At 46.4% G+C, this 19954-nt stretch overlaps 1 protein-coding gene across 2 annotated transcripts in view; it reads left to right on the forward strand.

The window, feature by feature from the left end:
* Positions 1-681: 681 nt before the first annotated feature.
* Positions 682-19954, forward strand: part of MAPK8IP3 (mitogen-activated protein kinase 8 interacting protein 3) — a gene marked incomplete at its 5' end in the record, with an annotated part of 73296 nt that continues 54023 nt past the window's right edge. For both annotated transcript variants that reach the window (XM_082292245.1, XM_082292246.1), the window contains one exon: positions 682-999. In XM_082292245.1, coding sequence (XP_082148371.1) covers positions 682-999 — 318 coding nt within the window. The remainder of the gene's footprint in view (positions 1000-19954) is intronic.

Here is a 19954-nt window from a genome sequence, read left to right on the forward strand (position 1 = left end):
AAATCTACTGATGAAATTCGGTGGTTGTGCTGGATTTTCTTTTAGGACTTGAGATGGCCAGTTTGGTCCTATGGCTGTCAGTTCATCCCTGGCTGAACAGGTCCTTGTCTGCTTTCTCTATAGTAACTACGGCTGCCTGATGTTGGCAATGCAATGACCGCAGCTGTGCGGTCTCTAACGCGGGTCTCGGAGCCAGTGTGTATCCGAGATGCGGCGCGACCCGGGCACGCGCTGGCTCCTGCTCAGTGTCCCTGCGCGTGACGCCGCACCGTGGGGCCTCGCGCGCGCCCATCGCGCCTTGCGTGGATCCCCGGAGTGCGGCCGACGCCGCAGCGCCGCCCTTTGTCTGCCGCGGGGCTCGGGCAACGGGACCGGGACCGGCCGCGGGCGGGCTCGCTCCCGGCGCGGTGTGCTGAGCGGGCGTCTCGCCGTCACCGCTGCCGCTCGCGTCTCCAGTGCAAGAAGCACTGCGGTGCCGGACCTGCTCTCGGCACGGGTCTCCCGCGCCCCCGATCCAGCGGCTCTGGGCGGTGCCGCCGCGCTCCGCCCCGACCGGTGCCCGCGGTCCGTGACGCGGCGGGGCGGGGCGGGGTAGCGCCCGGCGGCGGCGGCGTTAGCGGGGCGCGGAGCGGAGCGGAGTGGAGTCGAACGGAGCGGGGCCGAGGGCTGTCGGCCGGCAGGATGCTGGAGATCCAGCTGGACGATGGCGGCGTGGGGGGGTACCCGGGCGATGATTACTGCTCGGGGTCGGTGATGTCGGAGCGGGTCTCGGGCCTCGCCAACAGCATCTACCGCGAGTTCGAGCGGCTGATCCACTGCTACGACGAGGAGGTGGTGAAGGAGCTGATGCCGCTGGTGGTGACGGTGCTGGAGAACCTGGACTCGGTGCTCACCGACAACCAGGAGCACGAGGTGGAGCTGGAGCTGCTGCGGGAGGACAACGAGCAGCTGCTCACGCAGTACGAGCGGGAGAAGGCGCTGCGCAAGCAGGCCGAGGAGGTGAGCGCCGCCGCCCCGCGACCATCTTGGCCGCGGCCGGGCGGGGACCCCAATGCAGGGGAGCGGGAGGGCCCAGGGGGTGGCGGGGGCGGCGCAGGGCTGCGGCGGGGCCTCCTCCCAGAGGCCTCCGCTCCGTCGCTCCGATCGCCGCCACTCGCGGGTCCCTGCTGCCCGCGCCCCCGCGGTGGGCCCGGCTCGAGGGGAGGCGTGGAGGGGCGGCGGGAGCCCCGGGGCAGCGGCCGCCGGTACCTTCTAGAAGCGAAGCGCGGGGGCGGGCCCGGGCCCGGCGAAGCGCATCCCTCCCGCGGGGATGCGGGGCTCCCGCCCCCGGGACTCCTCCGGACCCGGCAGGCCCGGCCCGGCCCGGCTCCTCAGCCGCACCGTGGGGCCGGGGCCACTGCGGCTGAGCTGCCCCGTGACAGCGGGAGGGAAAAAAACCGAGACAAAATAGCCGCAATCCTGTGGAATTCCTGAGGAATTAGGAATTCACTTTGCAATGCTAACAGCATCCGGAGGGATCAGCATAATTTACGGTGTAAAAAATAGGTTTTAAAATGGGTAATTGTGCAGCCGTCCAGCATACTCAGTGTCAGCTGCAGGCTGTTTCATTGGAGCAAGGAATTGCCTTTAGAGTATAACTTATTATTTTTGAAACTTATTTTTGCCAAAACTATGCCTCGAGTCATAATAAAATCGTTCCCAAGTCAGCACCTGCCATTTCCTGGAGCGTGGATGCGCTCCCGGGAGAGCCAGAGCAGGGTTGCCCAGCTGCGGGGGGTTGTTTGGAAGTGGCTCATGAGAAATCCAGCCCCTCTGATGGAGCGGAAGGAGAATTCTCGGGTTACAGGGACTCGGATGTAGACAAGACAGAGAGGAGGTGATCTGCACTCTGTCATCTTGCTGCATCTGCGCCTGTCACTGCTGAAATAACAGAGCATTCTTTCAGCCTTGAAGGCTGGGAAGCCATAGGGATTGCTGTTCAGCCTCTTGGAGTGACAGTCTGTGAACTGGGACAGAGCATTGGTGGTGAAAAAAGTCCATCCCCACCACATCATCTTCTTTAAACTTCTTAAAAAGTGGGGTTTTTCTGTCCTTTAGACAAAGCAAGAGCAGAAGATTTAAGATTCAGTTGCTTTCCTTGGAGTCAAGTTCTGATCTGATATGGGGTAATTAATAAAGTAAAAAAAGTGGTAATTAATGAAGTAGTTGCTGAACTGGAGAAGCAAATACAGGATTTTCACAGACGTGTCCTTGTTGATTAATAATCAGGTGCGAGAATCTCAGTAACTCAGTGGGGAGGACACTTGTGGTCCATTGTTCATACTGAAAGCAAGAGCCAATCAGTTAAAAGTTTTAGTCCGGAGTTCTGATTGCATATTAGTGGACTGATAAATGATCCTAAAACTCTTTTTAATGCTTGTATGGGTTGAAAAATTACTCTGAGTACATGAGGTTTATTTAATGTGGTGTAGAGACAGCATTTTGCAGCTTCTGAGAAACAGTAATTTTAAAAGTCCACTATTTATGGGGAAAAAATGGGACTGCAAATGAGGGTTGGAACAGTCCAGTTGGAATCATCTTGCATCTTTGGACTGGGGTGGATTTCTGTTCTGGGCTTAGTAGATACAGAATGTATTTTTTGGAAGCAAATGTAGTGGTCGCAGTTACATTTCCTGCAAGGAAACTTGGGAACCATGGCAGAATACTATTTGCTGATGGTATTTTAAAAAAGTGAGATTTAAGAAGTGCCAGTGATGATGATGAAGATACTCTGTCATCCTTACGCACAGCTCATTGTAAGTGGGAGAAGAAAGTGTCTGCAAGGAGACTTGTTATCAAAAAAGGAATAGATAATGTGTTTCTTATTAGAATAAATGAGCATTCTGCCTCTACAAACCCCCTGTTACAAGGTCATACATGGAATACATGGATGCTCTTTCCCTTGGTATATAACGAAGTACATTACTTATATGCACCTGTTTCCCATGCACTGGTTACTTTGCAGTAAATTACATGTTATGGGGGTGAAAATCTGTGTATGACAGGGAATTACTGTCACAGTCATATTGTCATACAGTATGACTGTGACAATTACTAGGTAATGGTACACAATCAAAAACCAGAAAACTGTTTTCTTCCCAGAACATGCACTGCTGCTCTGAAATGGTGCCATAGTGACCAGGGACTGTCCATCCTACCTCTCCAGCAGCATCAGCCTCCTGGGCTGTGCCTCAAATCTTGGGTGGGATCTTTACTTCTATCTGGGAAGATCCTCCCCTGGAAAAAGGATTTGACCTCAGTCTTGATTCCTCTCTGTGTAGGGGTGACAATTACAACAATTAAATTGACACTGAGAGGTTGGAAATGAAAAACCGATCTGTTCTCTTGCAATATCCTGTCAAAGGACCCTGACTAATAGCTACTTCATATTAATTAATTAAATTCAAAGTAACTGGAACCACAGGTGGACATTTTTCTGGCATTAAAATGTGCATTGTCTTGACTGATTACCACTGTGCAGAGCCATTGCACCTTGCTATTCATCTTTATGCAGCAGTTGTGTACAAACAGACTGTACAGGTATGGTTTGTTAAATTAGGGTTGTTTCCAACAATTGTAGAATCATAGAAACATGGAATAGTTTGGGTTGGAAGGGACTTTAAAGATTGTCTAGTTCCAGCACCTCTGCTGTGGGCAGGGAAACAACTTCCTTTCCACTAAATGCTATAAAGGAAGGTTTTCCTTCTCAATATTACTGTCTTAATTTTACATCAATCTTTGCCAAAAGCAAATTAGTGCCTTATTTTTTAAACGCTTGGGTTGTAGAGACTCCATGTTTTTCACTTATCCTAAAATAGGGCAGCAGAAGCATCTGGGTAAGTGGATTTAGAATAGAAGTTCCTTGACATGAGGCAGTGCTGTCAGTTGCTGTGATTACAGAGCTTAGTACACAATATTGTAGTTTTCCGTGACCTCCAAGCTACTGAAGATATGGGCTTGTGCCAGATTTTTGGTGTTTTTGTTTTCTTCCATCTGTTTCATAGGGTACATATGAACATAGGATGCATATGTTTGAATGTAGGGTCATTATTGCTTGTGTGGTGTGGTGATCTGTGGAATCACATACTCCTCTAGTGTGTCTGTGACCTCCTGAGGTTGAGTGCCACACCCTTGCTCAGTCAGTCAAGGGCAGCTGGAGCAGGTTATCCGGGACCTGCTGAGAGTTTGAGCATCTCCATGGATGGAGACTCTGCAGCCTCTCTGGCCCCCTGTCCCAGTGTCTGACCCCTCGCAGGAAAAACGCACATCCTTGTGTTCAGATGGAATTCCGTGTGGTTTCCCTTGTGCCCATTGCCTCTTGTCCAGAGCAGAATCTGACCCCCTCATCCTTGCTCCCTCCCAGCAGGTACTTGAGCACACTGGTCAGATCCCCCAGAGCCTTCTTGAGCAGCCCCAGCTCTCTTGGCTCCTCCTCCTCTGCAAGATGCTTCAGTCCCTTTACCACCTTTCTGGCCCCAGTATTTGGACTGGTGCATAGGACATTACTTATTTTTACTGGCTAAGTATTTGGTTTAGCTTGATCTCTTAAGGAAATGAAGCTGTTGTGATTGCTCGGTTAGGAGCTGCTCCAAATAACTTAGGAAGCTGGTGGCTGCTTTCAGAGATATTTGTTAAATAGAAAGGTTACTTAAATTTTTTGAGGTGTCTTTTTGGTGAATAGTGAAAGAGAAAGGCCAAGTGAAGGTCCTGCTTGTTGAAGGGACAGACAGAGCTGGCAGCATGCAAGGGATTGGTGGCAGCAGGACAGTTGGCACCTGGGTCTGGGGCAGGTGGGTCCAGCATGCACATGTTCTTGCTTTCTGGGGTCTACTCAGGGGACACGTAGGGGCAGAGCTGGGATGAGGAAAGGGCTAGGGACACCTGCAGAAATCCCCAGGGAAAATAGGCCTTACTGGGTCCACTCTTAATGACATTTTGATTTATGCAATCTGCTTTCCTGATATTCTGTATTCTTCCTCTCTTGAAGACAAGCATCACTGTGTGCCCTAAATGCTTGATTTCTGCAGTGATTGTTCATCACACTGAGCACTGATGCCAAGACGAGTGTGCATGTGTGAATGCACAAGCTTTACAGGGATGTTTGGGGTGTGTTAGTATGGCTTCTTGGAGTTAGGAAAGCCGGATGGGCCTCTGCCGTATGGGAGGTACCTTCAGACCTCTTGTTGCATGGAAACTGCTTCTAGGGAAATTCACATCCCAAGGGAATGGTGGTGGCTGTCTGCAGAACACAAAGTGCATTAGAAGCAAAATAAGAATGTTGTTTGATTTGCAACATCAGTTCATGCTCATTAAAATGTTTAAAATGGTGGTCATTGAAGATGCAGATAGGTATGGTGTAGAGGTAAGGACTCAGTGCTGACCAGGAGGTATGACCCCTCCTGAAGGCTTTTTGTAGCTTGTGTTCTGTGCTGCACCAGTCCAGCACCTGGGAGCAACTTTTGTTGGAATGTGGTTGGGAAAACCTGTCTTAGTACAGTAGTGGCTGTTCCCATACACTGACTGCTGGGGTGGTCGGTGTATTTCCAGGCTGCAGCTGTTTGAGGGCAGGTGCTGCTGCCATGTTAGTGTCCTGGGCCTCTGCTGGGCTCTTGGAGCAAGGAGTCGGCATGTAACTGTGTGGCAGAGCCTGCTGGGCTGCAGTTCTCATGGACTTGTGTTGATGTTGGACTTGGCCAGGAGATGGTCAGTGCTGCCTCGAGCTGCTTGGGGTGCGACGTGGGCTTCAGCAGCACAGTAACCCTTTGTAGCAGTGTGTCCTGCCTCTTGTGACATTCCCAATGTCTTTGGCATTGTCATCTTGTGAGCTTGGGCTTTTCCATGGGTCTTCTGACAGAATCACAGACTGGTTGAGGTTGGAAGGAGCCTTTGGAGCTCATTTGCTCTAACCCATTGCTCAAGCAGTATCACCCTGAGCAGGCTGCCCACAAGCATGTCCAAGCAGTGTTTGAGTATCTCCAAGATGGTAGGAGACTACAAGACCTCCCTGGGCAACCTGTGCCAGTGCTCATAGGGAAAAATGGTCTTCTGATGTTGAAAGGGAATCTCCTGTGTTCCAGTTTGTGTCCATTTCTTGGTGTTCTGTCACTGGGCACCACTGAAGAGAGACTGGCTCCTCCATCTCTGCACTTTCCCTTCAGGTATTTATGTACATTGATGAGACCCCCGGAGTCTGCTCTTTTCTAGGTGCTCCAATCCCTCTGTCATCCTTGTGGCCCTTCAGTGGGCTCTCTCCAGTCTGTCCCTGTCTCCCTGGTGCTGGAGAGTCCAGCACTGGGCATGGCACTCTCGACCTGCTGGCTATAGCCCAGGACACCATTTGCCTCAAGGTCATATCACTGGCTCATGTTTAACCTGGTGTCCACCAGCAGCCCCAGCTTTCTGCCAAGCTGGGTGGCCCCAGCATGTCCCTGTGTTCCCCAGGGGCAGGATGTGAACTGTGAAAGCCCTTTGCTGGCATTGCCAAGTGTAGGACTCTTACTTGAAAGACACCTGGGTGTCATCCTTTCCCACTTTGAAAGAAGCAGTGTCCCTGTCTCCTGCTGTTGTGTGTCTGTGGCCATCACTCCTCATTATAGCTTGCTGTTTGCATTGTTATTTACCTTATAAGCACATTCACTTACCAGTAAGTAATTTTTACGTAATAAGAAGGCTCTGGTGTTTTGTTTGAAGATCAGTGGCAGTATTTTGGAAGAACTGGTCCTTTGTGAGGGGTGCTGTGGCTCACAGGTACCTGAAGAGCTTTCCAACTGGGTGGCAATACGGCGAGCTCGCTGGCTCCTGTCCGCATTTCAAACAGCACAAAGGCTTGTAAAAATCCCCCCCTTCTTAAGGGATAAGGGATACCTTAAATGTTGTCCTGCCTTGTACCCTCCTTCTCTTTAGGGAGATGGGGGGGGAAGGATGACAGAAGTGACAGCTGTGGGCTCCCGCCCCTGGTGTTCGCTGTAAGTGCTTTCTCTTGTCCTGCCTTGTATCTGCTTTCTCTGTGGAATGACTTGCAGCCTGGGAAGGCGTTTTGTTTCCCCACCCTGAAACCTGATCTTACGAGTAGCTGATTAATGGGAGTTTCTGCAGCCTGATGGTGACCTCATACCATCCAAGGAGGAAAGCTTTGCAGAATATCGGACACCAGATGCTTTTACCTGGATCCTTTGCACTATAGGCAAATAATAATTGAAAATAACTGGCAAGCATGAAATGCAGGTTCAGTGAGTACCAGATCTGTCTCCATATCCTTCAGGCCCTCTTGGTCCATTCCTGGAGCCTGCAGGCACTGTCAGATTTCACCCACGGAACAAGCAGCAGTCTTTGTGATTATTGGAGGGTCATTCCAATTTACCTTGAATCTTCTGCAGTTGTCTCGATTTACAAAAGCTGTTGGTCCTGGAGAAACCAGATTCTTCATTTTCATCAGAAGTAGTGATACTTGTAAAGATAATTTTCTGCTGACCAGGCAGATGTTCACTTACATATTTATGATGCTTTCTTCCTTTTTTCCAAAATACATCCATTCAGTTGTTAAGAAGTAGAAAGCAACACAAGTGAGAGCATTTGTGGTGATCCCATTGTGTCTTCTGGGTGAGGCAAACCTCACATTTTGGGGATGTTAATCATTGTGTCTCAATTTTCTCTTATGCCTTTTTTCAGTGATTTCATTTGACCACGATTCAGAATTGATCACAATACTGTAATTATGATCAAAACTCAGCAACTGAAGATCGTAAAATTAAAGTAACCAACAGCAAAAAATGTTTCTGGAGATCCCTGAATTCGAAATTTGTATCTAAGTAGGTTAGTTATTTTAGATGAAGATTCTGATGTTTGCTCTTCCTTCTGAACTGGTGAAAGAAGCTCACTAGCCATCCTTACAGCCTCCTCATGATGTCTTCAAGCTGAATTATCTCTTCCCAGGCTGAATCTTCTCACCTTTTGTAAATGTAACTGATGTAGTCAGATAACTTCTATGAAAGGGATTGATGTCTTCAAGCTGAATTTTCTCACCTTTTGTAAACATGTTGTCTGATAACTCCTGCAATAGAAGTGGCTTAATAAAGAAAAAGAACTTTGTGTTTCAAGCATTATGTAAGATTGTCATACAAATAAATTTGCGTTAGGTAGGCATGGATGTGTATTAGAGAGTCTTATTCATGTAAGTTTTACTGGATAAAATATGTAACTTTTTACCCCATAGTGTGCTTGATTTGTGGAAGCCTACACCTTGCAACCTGCACAGAATAAACTATGTCTCATTTCTGAATTAGACCCTGTGTCTTTGTTTAGAGAGCTCCTAAAACTGGCAACAGCTCAATGCATTGGCCTACAATCAGCAAGTGTCCCATGTGAAAGGTTGGCGATGTTGGGATGCTGAGCATGCCTTTCCTTACAAAACCTGTAGCAATAAAACCGAATAGGATTGTAAGCTAAAAATTTACCATCCCATCATGTGTCTTCTGATGCACAACTAGAATTGATGTTAATACAAATAACAGTGGACTGGGGGATTTGTTAGGGGATAATTCAGTGATGCCTTTTCTCTGCTCAGAGTGAGGGTGGAGAGCTGCCTCTGCCAGCAGGAGTGTTGTTTGCTATTCTGGATCAGGCGCTGCCTCCCCCCTCCTGCCCACAGGACACCAGGGCAGGGACCGCTCTCTTCCCTTTCCTGGTATGATTGCAGTGTTGTGGCAGTCTGCCCTTTTCTCTGACCACCTCCTTTGTGTGTGGCTCCACAGGAGAAGGACAGTGCAGCATGGTTGGCTGTGAAGTGGGGTGACAGCGCGGGTGGAACCTGGGCTGGCTGCAGTGCTGCATTCCTGAAGGATGTGGAATGTGCTGGGCTGTTCTGGGGACTTCGGCTCTTGTGGGATCAGCCAGTGCTGGCTTTGAGCCGTGGAGTGAGGTGTGTCCCACTGCTGGTTTCTCACCGGCTGGTCTGACGGAGGATACCCAATGCAGACTGAGAGCTGAAGTACAAACGCTTTGGGGTTATGCTCTAAGAGATGCAGAAGCAGCTTGTCCTTCGTCTTTGTTGATCTTCTCCCCATCAAAAGTTTGTGTGCAGAAAAAATTTTTTGGTGAAGACTATACATGTTTCTAGCTTGTTAGAGATGATGTTATAGGACATCAGCTGTTGGATAGCCACTTGCTAGAAACACATCATTAGTTACTATAATTTTTTCTAACAAACTATGAATTCTACACTGGTGGGATGAAATGCATTTAGAGACTCTTCTGTTTACAAGTTCTGATAATTTAAAGGAATGGAACAGAGACAGTTTGTGATACTGTTTTGCAATAGAGACTGGCCATATGATGCGTATTTCTAAATCACTTCTCTATGAGGAATCAGGCTTTCCACATGTAATGCCTATCAGTCCTTGCCATTTGGTAACCTTTATGCTCACTTGGATCTCAATCTTGGATTGAGAAAATCTGTATCCAAACACAGATCCTTCGTACAAATCCTCACTCAGGCTCATGGCAGTTATTAATATCAGTGTGTTACTAAAAATTGCCTTTAAAGTAAAATAGTGAGCAAGCACGGTGAGCTGTTATTTATTTAAAAAGCAGTTCAGGATAATCCAAGTATCAGTTGATAATGATGATCAGAGGTGATGGCCAGATTTCTCCTCAACAGGGTTACTTGCATAAGTCAAATTGTTATCCCCAAGTGAGCTTTGATGGGAAACTGGTCTTTCCTCTGATGCAGTGAAGCAGCTGCTGGTCCCTTTCTGTTCATGGCTCTGCAGGTTGATTTGTCAGTGATACTTTTGGGATATCCCCAGGTATATGAAGGCAGAAGTTAACTGCTGGAGATTGAGGAAGCAGAGTTGCAAGAGAAAAGCCAAGAAGTCTGGGGTGGATTTGGCCTTACTATTATTGCAGATGGATTTAAATCATAGAATCACAGACTGGTTTGTGTTGGAATGGACCTTTAAGCTCCTCTTGTTCCACCCCGTGCCATGGGCAGGGACACCTCCCACTGGAGGAAGGTGATGCAAGCCCCATTCAAACCCTGGCCTTGGACACTTCCAGGGATGGGGCAGCCACAGCTTCTCTGGGCAACCTCTGCCAGGGTCTCACCACCCTCACAGGGAATAATTTCTTTGTAATATCTAACCTAAACCTGCCCTCCTTCAGTTTAAAGCCATCCCCCTTTATCCCATCAGGTCTGGAGAGGGATTGTGATGACTGAAGTTTCAAGAAAAATCCCCAGTCAGTCTTTATTTTTCTGAAAGTGATGCAATCTTCCATTTAGCAAATGCACTTGGCCACCTTCATTCTTTCTCTTGCCTGCTGGGGAGGATGAAGATGGCCCACATCCCCATCATCATTGGTTGTCTTGGTGCCTCTGACAAGCTGTAGCAGGCTGGATCCTTTCATGCCACTGAGGAGGAAGCGAGGGCTGTCCCAGGTGAGAGAAGCTGTATTTTGCCTGGCAGGACAGGTGGCTTTAGTTCAGATTTCAGTGGGAAGCGCGGAACTTCTTGCTCCTGAGTTGGATTGTGACATGGTGTCCTCTGATCATGAACAGCTGCTGGAATCTGTCTTCTCTCCAGGTACCCTGGTTGGAAGGGACCTGCTCAAAGCAGGACATGATGCTCAACTGAGTCTTGGCAAAAACAGCTTCACGATCTTATTTCTCTTTCCTGTTCTGCCTGGGTCTTGTCCATCCCACTTGGTGGTATGAATGCAAGTTGCTTACTCAGTTCCAGAGCAGACCTGCTTGTCCCCCTCAAGAGGGGAAGCATCAGCAGAGGGTTGCCTGCCCTTCCACCTGTAAGGTTTTGTGGAGAGGTTTTCCCATTGGACACATGCCGAGTTTCTCCCAAAAGATAACTGTATGTAATAATTGTAAATACCAATTGAAAACAGGAAAATTTACTAATCTGTTAATTGTTAGATATTTTCAATGGCCCAAAAGCATGTTAGGTTTTTGCCCTCTTTGGGTTTGGGATGTGCTTGAGAAAGGACTGAAAGAGCTCACTGGCAACACATTTACAAACAGCATGTGTGGGAGAATTGTACAATGTGATGTACCATACATTTTGAAGAACTTGGTTATGGAAAAGTACCTTCTCTTCCCCACGATGGAGAGAGGTGTCATTTCAGTGTATTGTACCATTTTCTTTCACCAGTCAATGATAGCTTTGGAAAAGAACTCAAATACGTGTTTTGATTTATTAGCAAAACCGGAGAATTCTACTTTGGAGGGGAGGGCAGTGTCTCAGCAGCTGTAGCGACATCACAAAATCCTTTAGGTTAGAAGAAACCTTCAAGGTCATCAAGTCCAACCTTTGACCCATTGCCACCTCGTCAACCAGACCAGAGCACTGAATGCCATGTCCATTTGTTTCTTGGACACCTCCAGGGACAGTGGTTCCACCATCTCCATGGGCTGCCCCACTGCTCCTGTACTGGAGTTGGGGTTGTCTGTCAGGTGATGTCTGTCAGCTTCCTTTCTTCTGGGGTCACTGTGGCTTCAGTGGCAGACCAGTCCCCCATTCTGGGGCCCTGCCATCCCACCAGCCTACTCTACTCCCCTTCAGCTGAGGTGCCCATGGCTGCTCTGCTTCTCATTTGCACATGGTCTTTGATCTTTGGCTTACTTTGTTACAAACTTTTAAACTTGTAAAGTAATAATTTAATGCCTTTTGGAATAGTGTTGCGGTTTAAGACAGTTTTTCATCACAGCCACCTTTTGTATCAGCATTAAATACACCTGCAGTATCTTTGTAAATTCCACCTATTTTCACTGCCCACATTTCAGTAGCCCCACCTTCATCCCACCTCCCTGGTTGTGTGCCTTGCCCTTTCAGCTGTGTGGCTTTTGTGGTAGGTAGTCTTGAGTTCAGTCAAAGTCACCACATAATTTGCACCATAATTCCAGGTAACAAAAATACCTACAAATATATTTTGCCCTCACAAAGGAAGACAAGTTTACACTACCAGCTTGTGTAATTTTAGGTTTTTTTCCTTTTAACAATGTTTATTCTGTTAATATTTGTTTCACTATCTGTTGTTATCCATGCTCTGTCCCTGCTCAGCATTTAAAACCAGTGCATCAGTGTCTTTTATTTCCCTGGATGGAGGCTTGTGCTAAGCTACGCAGAAGGCAGAAAACTGTGGCTTCAATAATGTGATGTCATACATGAAAAAATATATAAAATATTTAGGAAGAAATTAAAAACAAGCAGGCCAAAGTCTGGACAGTGATTGTTGGGTGCTTACAGTTGCTGCACTTGGGGTATGATGAGCTCTATGATTTGGGAGAAGATTCACATCTATGCTCTTGAAATAAGGAAACTCATCTTAAACTAGTACTAACCAGGTAATTGTACTGGGAATGCATCTGTCCAACTGCCCAGCTTCCATAGAGCAGTCTGCTGTGGAAGCAGCATGTGAAGCAGAAGGTCACGCATGTTATGACGTGATGGATGTCTGGCAGCCACTCAGCCTGTTAATACTGAATAGTATAAACTGTATGTTTATACTCACACGTTAAGGTGCTATTAGCATTAAAAATGTGTGTAGCTATAGTAGGTATAGCCACACCACTGGGCACTGTGTTGGTTTAACTACTTCAGACTTTAGCCCTAGGGACCTCTTACTGCATAGTAATTTTTGCCCCAATTCTGTAGCTGTTTTGCCACCAGCATTCTCAGAAACATCCACTCTTCCTTAAAAATTCAGGACAGTAGCACTGGAAGGGATTTCCTGAGTTAGCATGTCCAGTCCCTGAGTATTGCAGGAACTCGAGTCACATAATCTGTTTCATAAATATATCAAGCTTGGTTAAAACTTCCACCTCTACTCTTTCCTTCCTCAAAATTGCAGTGGAATTCTTTTTTTGGGTTTTAATTCATGGCCTGGTTTGCCTGGTTTGTTCTTGTGCTGTCATTGTCTTTTACTATTAGTGAGTTTTTGCCCTATTGAGTATTTATTTCTTTATTTTGTTAAGGGAAACTGGTCCTGTCCTGTCTGGTCTCTGTTTGCAGGGTCCTGGAGCCAAACTCTGTTCCCTTGCCAAAGAAGGCAAGTTTGCTGGCCTCTGTGTCACCTTGTGTCACCTGGTCAGCCTAGTCTTGTTTTACAGATTCCCTCATATTTTTCTTGACTGACCCTTAGCCACATCTGGTGCTTGGGCTGATCCTCTCTGAGAAGCAGGAGGAATAACGTGTGATTTTCCGGGGAAAACTTGCCTTTGCCTTATAGTGTGTGAATGCTCTCTGTGGGTGTCCCAGTGTCCCACAGCCTTTTTCAAAGTGTTAGTAATGAGGTTTATGTGAGGGCTTTCACCTTCATTAGTACAGTCTGGTGTGGCCTATATGACATGGAGTGGCTGCATGTCCATCTCATCTCTGCCCTCCTTGGCTGCAATTGTGCCTGGCCCAGAGCACATCACCATGGGGCCCATTAACTGATGGTTCTGTCATCAGCTCCTTCCTCTCCACCCTCCTCCTTACAGCACAACTGGTGGTTCTCTTCTGCATGCCTGTGCACTCGAGTGCTGTTCAGCCCTGCATTGCTCTGGTCTGCAGCATCTTCCAGTTTTTCCCTGCAATAGTTTGTTCTCTTTAGTGCTGATGACACCTCCTGGTCTAGTGTCATCTGCAGGACTTCACAGTCACACCTCCCTTCTTGTTGGCCATCCTGGTGAAAATAAGGTTGAGGCTGTTCTGAAGGCCAGCTGCTCTGCCGGAAGCTCATCCCTTCTTTGTGCATCCCTTTCTTCTGCATCTTCTGTCCTAATTAACCTTGTCATTAGTCCCACCGGGAGATGAGAGCAGCTGGACGGGTGAACATTGTCTGGGGCAGAGACTGGAGCAGTTTCCAGGATATGGGAGGGTCCCTCTGTATCTCCTGGCTGAGCTGGAAGACCAAGCCAACTTCATGGAGAGCACCATAAGGGAAAAGTAATTCTCCTTTGGAAGAAGGCTCGGGTCTCTTGGAATGGGAATATAGGAGATGGTAAACTTTGCATACATCAAGAAAAAAGACATTTATTTCACAGAAGGCACTCAAAGTCCCATCTATGATTACTGAATATCTAGCAGATAAAAGATGTCATTTTGACTTCTTGAAGTTAGCAGCAGGAGCATAAATCTTTTATCTCCAAGCTTTGCAGATATAAAGGAAATGTTATTTCACTAGAAGGTTGTATGCTTCCATGGAGATTGGAATGTTCTTTCAGGAATGCATTTGTCTTTGAGGATAGCAAAGATTCCAACACAGGGTGTAGCTCAGAGCATCTTTCCATTGATGCCGAAGTGATTTTTGCCATTTTTGCTTTTATGTATTCTCTGCATTCTTTACACATATATTTGTAGCTCTGTAGCCTGTTATTGAAGCTATGTACTGTGTGTCCTTCTGGGCTAATAAATTCTAAAAACTAGGTTAAAAGTACAGTTTAAATGACGTTATATTCTGTTCTCTTTTATAATGTTTTGGCCATTTTGCCAATAATTGGCCATGTTCACTGTCAGCTTTATTTGAGAGCAGAGACCTCACCTGAGGAAGGCTGGTAGTTATTTTTCTGTATGAAATGCTTGTATGTATGTTTTCATGTGATTCAGGGTTATACAGATCTTAAGTATTCAATATAAAAAGGTTATTGTAATCATGCATTTCTAATACAAAATTCTTCCAGAGTTGATTTGTAATGTATGCCATACTGGGAATATGGTTTGAACTTTAGGCCAACCTCTGCAATGAAAACATAAGAGTTTTCATGGTTGCCACAGCTGTGATGGCACAAATACACTCAAAATGAGGAAACCACAGTAAGCAGAACAGGAGACACTGGAGAACACACAGAGCAGAGCGGGGAACATCAGAGAACACAGCTGGAATTTGCTGAGTTTTGTGACAAGTGCAGGGTAAGATTTTGAACAAGTATGAAATTTGAGTTGGTAAATCAGTTACTTGTGAGTTTTAACAAGTGTGCTCTACTTGCAGGCTGGTTCTTCATGCCAGAACTGCAGCTCTGTTCAGCTTGTGGCCTCTTTGCCAGTGCAGTGTTGAGGATGAGAGTTTGGCCTTTTGAGCCTTGTCCTGTAACACTTACAGTGGAGACAGTGTCTTCTGTTTGCTGCAACTGAGATCCTTCAGAGATGGAGAAGATAGAGTCTGTTACCAGAATTTACTCTTACTGAAGGTGTGTTTTCTCATGGCACCAGGATCAGGGGTTCACTCTACAGGTACCATGACTGCGATCACTTGCAACAGGGTCTGCTGAAGGCGGGTGCCTTCCAGGAGAAAGGGTAGCATTGCTTGGGGCACACCAAGATCCGTGGGTCTGTCACCTAAAGGCACTGAGGAGCAAGATGAGTGATGATCAGGTGAAATGCAGGGAGCCCTTTTTTACTTGTAAGTGACACTGCTCTCAAGGACCCAAAACGTTTCTAAAATTTATGTTATGTACAGCTTGATGGAAATGCAGGTATGTTTTTATCACTGGGGGCGGGGGCTAATGACCATGTTTTTCTATTTTCTGAGAGTCCATTTCAGCTCTGGAGACCAGCAAGGGAGAGCAGCTTTAAATATTTTTGAACTCTTTGTTTTCCCAAGGGAAACACTAAATCTGTCTGTACTGCCTTTCTGCTGGGAATGTTTTCATGCAATAAAGTCAAGGTAACTTCGGTGTAAAGAATACAACTCAATTTTTTCTACTTCAGCTTTGCTAAATAAATGACTTCATAGAAATGCCTGTAGGGATCATGGAATGGTTTGGATTGGAGGAGGCCTTAAAGCCCATCTCACCCCAGCCCCTGCCATGGGCAGGGACACCTTCCACTATCCCAGGTTGCTCCAAGCCCTGTCCATCTTGGCCTTGGACACTTTGAGGAATGGGGCAGCCACAGCTTCTCTGGGCAACCTGTACCAGGGCCTCCCCACCCTCACAGGGAACAATTTCTTCCCAATATCTCATCTAACCCTGCCCTCTGGCAGTGGGAGGCCCTCTGAGCATGTCTGTGGCGTCCTCTGGACTTGCTCCAGCAGCTCCGCATCCTTGTGGTGAGGACCCCCAAACTGGAGGCAGCATTGCAGGTAGGGTCTCACCTGAGCGAAGTAGGGGGAAGAATCCCCTCCCTTGCCCTGCTTCCCACGCTAAAAGGAAACCACACCTGCCTTGAGTGAGGGGCTTCCTCCCCCAACACATCTTTCACCCACAGCCCTGCGCCTCCACTCAGGTCTGGACTGAACCCCAGCACTACCTTTGCTAGGCACACACTGCCAGCCACCACAGATTAAGGCTGCATAATGAGATTTCTGCATCTCTGTGCATCTCTGGCTCTGTTTGATTTATCACTAATGTGATGTGATGATTTCTGATGATCTGTTACTATTTTTAGTCATTTTCTTCCTTTGCAAGAGACAGGAAAGCAGGAAGCCAAGCAATCTGCATTGTACCACTGCTCTTCAGAGGAATAGTCATTATTTGGCCTTGGGATGATTTTGTGTTAGTTATTTTCCTTCTGAAGAGAAGTGTGTGAGCCGTTGTTGTTTGCCATAATCCTGGATTACTACAGATCAGTGATCCTACTTGAAATCTGGGAATAGAGTCTAGCAGAAAAAAAATCCATGTGACATTTATATATATAGCAGTTTCATACTCCATTTCTCTCAGATGACTGAGGTGATTAACTGTTTAATTGTTTGTATTCAGAAATTATTCTTTGAAATTAACTGTAGAGGCTCTGGAAAAAAAAAAGATAAAAAATAGTAAACATATTAATGCTCTGGTCAGCCTTGCTGTTGAGAACTCCTGGGACTGGGGGCTGTTTCTGCTTCCAGTGTACCCACTGCTTTCTCATGGTGGGAGACCAAACAAAAGGTATTTTTTCTTTACCGTCAGTGGAATTCTCGTGTCCTTTTTGTTTCTCTTTTCTTAATGTCTTTATTGCATCTCTATAAAGCTGGCGTTGGAAGCTGTGAGTTCCTGAGGTGAGGGTGTGAGCTGAGCTCTGTGCAGTGAAAACTTCAGGGAAAACCAGTGACAGCACCTGGCCCTGGGAATGAGAAACCTCTGAAATCAAGGGCAGCTGCAGCAGCAGGCTCAACCTGGGGTGATTCACCATCACCAGATCTTTTTCTTGCCTTTTGGCAGCACTAAAGTGAAAGAATGCAGTCAACAAATTTGCAATGCAGTGTTAAAACTCAGTAGCCTGGGCCTTGGGATTGTAGCACAGTGCTTTGTAAAGAGTGTATTTAGTTATTTTAAGATGTATTTTAAAAGTCCATGAGACTATGCTGTTTGGTTGTTTCTTTGGGGTTTTTTTCTCCCCTACTTGGATTCAAACTGACAGAGCAGGATTAGATTGACTATTGGGAAGAAATTGTTCCCTGTGAGGGTGGGGAGGCCCTGGCACAGGTTGCCCAGAGAAGCTGTGGCTGCCCCTGGATCCCTGGCAGTGTCCAAGGCCAGGTTGGACACTGGGGCTTGGAGCAACCTGGGATAGTGGAAGGTGTCCCTGCCCATGGCAGGGGCTGGTGCTGAAACAAGGTGGTCTTTAAGGTGCCTTCCAATCCAAACCAGTAGTGTGAGATTCTATGCTCCTGTTAAATGTTTATGTTTATAATGGAAGAGCGTATTTGTGGTGTCTGCTTTCAGAAGTCATTGAAATTGTACTTGAAATTGAGGCTGGAATTGTGGATTTGATTCCTGTGAGTATTCCCTGCCCTTGGGAAAGCTTGCTGGTTAGCCAAGTGTGAGTTAGCGTCCACAGAACTTTGGAATTTCATCTTGGGCATCAAACATCTGTGCAGCGTTTAAGGGAGGATTGGCTGGGCACAGACTGAGATGAAAAACATGAAAAGCAGGAGAATAACTCATAAGGAATCTTCTTCTGTTATAACCAGGTTTGGTGCTCTTTGTAAATATTACAGACAGAAAATGTTCTGATGGGAAGGAGACTTACAAGTTAGTGTTCCCTCTGCCTCGTTATTTTTAGGTGGTTTAAAGGGTTGGGGTGATATACTTCAAGTTCCTGAGAAATTCGCACAGCTTCAGCAGGGCCAGGGTTGTATCGTCCCTCTGAAAGAAATGAAAAAAGTGAAATGCCGATAGATATTTATTTACTGAGTTGCATTCACTCAATAACATGTACTTGCTGTATGACTCCCTCTGGGAGCCTGGTTAATCAAAAAAAAATTTAAAAAAAATTAAAACACTTCATGCAGTTTGTGTTCTCTGTTTCCCCTGCCCTGTTGTGAATTTCCAGCACTATGGGAAGGCAGAGTTTGGTGCAGAGAGCACTGTGTGACTGGGGCTTTCCAGTCTGTGTGCTGGGGATACACTTGGTAGATTGAGTTTAGGCAGGAGAGATGCTGGAGCCAGGCTGGCTGCTCGTCTGGGCCACCTGCAGCCACATGCCTTGGGCCGTGAGCCATAGCATGAGGCCTGTGGTCTGGCATCATGCTGGAGATGAAGGCGCTGCCTCTGCTGTCTCTGGAGGCTTTTGTTCTCAAAAGTAACTCATACAAACGAACATCAAATTCCCGTTTTTCCCCCCAAACTTGTGGTGTAGCTTAGTTGTACTTGTGGGTGTGCTCACATCTCTGACTAAAGTTAGTTAAATCTCTGTTGCTTCTAGTGGCTAGTGAGGCATTTCCCTGGATGCTGTGTGGAATGTCTGTTGTGGGCTTACTGGGAAAAAATAAAGCCTGCCTGGATACCCTCGTGAGAGCTCACTGGTACCATGAAGGATGAGCAGCAGTAACATCTGGACATTAGGAACATTTTCCTTGGGCAATGCCCTGGCAGGAATCCTCTCCTTATTCTGCTATGTTGACTGCTCACTTCACTCTGGATTTAGGAATTTTCCTGCTCTCAGAGCTTGTGATGTGCAGGGAGAAGCTCAGGTGAAATGAGTTCTGATGTCGGAGCAGGTACAAGGTGCTGCAGAGCCAGGAACTGGGTCAAGCCCTTGGGCCCCTGCACACAAATGCCATCGTTTGATCTCCTCAGCTCCAGGATGAGCCATCCTGCAGTGCATTTATCCAAAATGCTGTTCTGCCCTACAAACACTTAGGGCTATATTCATTTTTAATATCGTTGTCTCTCTTTCTTTTCTAGGTACTTAATTGATTTCTGGTTTTATGTTTCTTTGATTTCTTTTGGGTTGCAAAGTAGACAGGTCTGAGGAAAAAGACTGAGCCATATTTGTAGAAGAGTTAATCTTTCAATCCGTTTCCTCGGAATTAAACTGAAACAGCAGTAGTAAATCTAGGAATCCTTTTAAAGGTGACCTACATTATTGGAATAAAATTGGGCTTGTACCTTCTTTTCCTTTATAATTTATTGTTGAGAAAGCTGTGAATTATTTCCTTAACGTGCATTCGTTTTTATTGCTTCTAAATCCCTCATTCCTGCCTGGGGGGTTTACATGCTCCTGGGTGGAGAAATGGGAGCAGGAAAGTGGTGAAAGCTAAGTCACTGTGATGTGATGTGATAAGGATTTAGCCCTTGGCTGTAATTAAAAGGGTTCATCAATAAAGCTTTAGCACAGAGTGCTTCCAGCAAACCCCTATGAGGAGATGGAGATTATACCAGGAAAAAACTGTTGGAATAGTTTCCATCAGCCTCCAGATGGAGCAAGTGAAACTGCTGCTTCTCAACTCTGTTGCTCATTGTCACTGTGTCTGTTAGGACTTCTTTTCCTTTTTTACTCATTCCAAATTTATATTGTTGTTCTGAAAAAGGTTTCAAAAATAAATCCACACATTTACAAAGCAGGTTGTTTTATAAATTTCTCAGAATCCATAAAACAGGCTGCTGGGTCAGTGACTAAGGGATTTCAATGTTTAATTGACATCTCAGGAAGAAACAGTTATAAATCGAAACCCTTGAACAATCTTAAAATTTAACTTAATAGTAAATATTTAGACTCTGAGA

Source organism: Coloeus monedula (assembly GCF_965178545.1).
Source record: "Coloeus monedula genome assembly, chromosome: 16".
NCBI classification, from domain to species: Eukaryota; Metazoa; Chordata; class Aves; order Passeriformes; family Corvidae; genus Coloeus; species Coloeus monedula.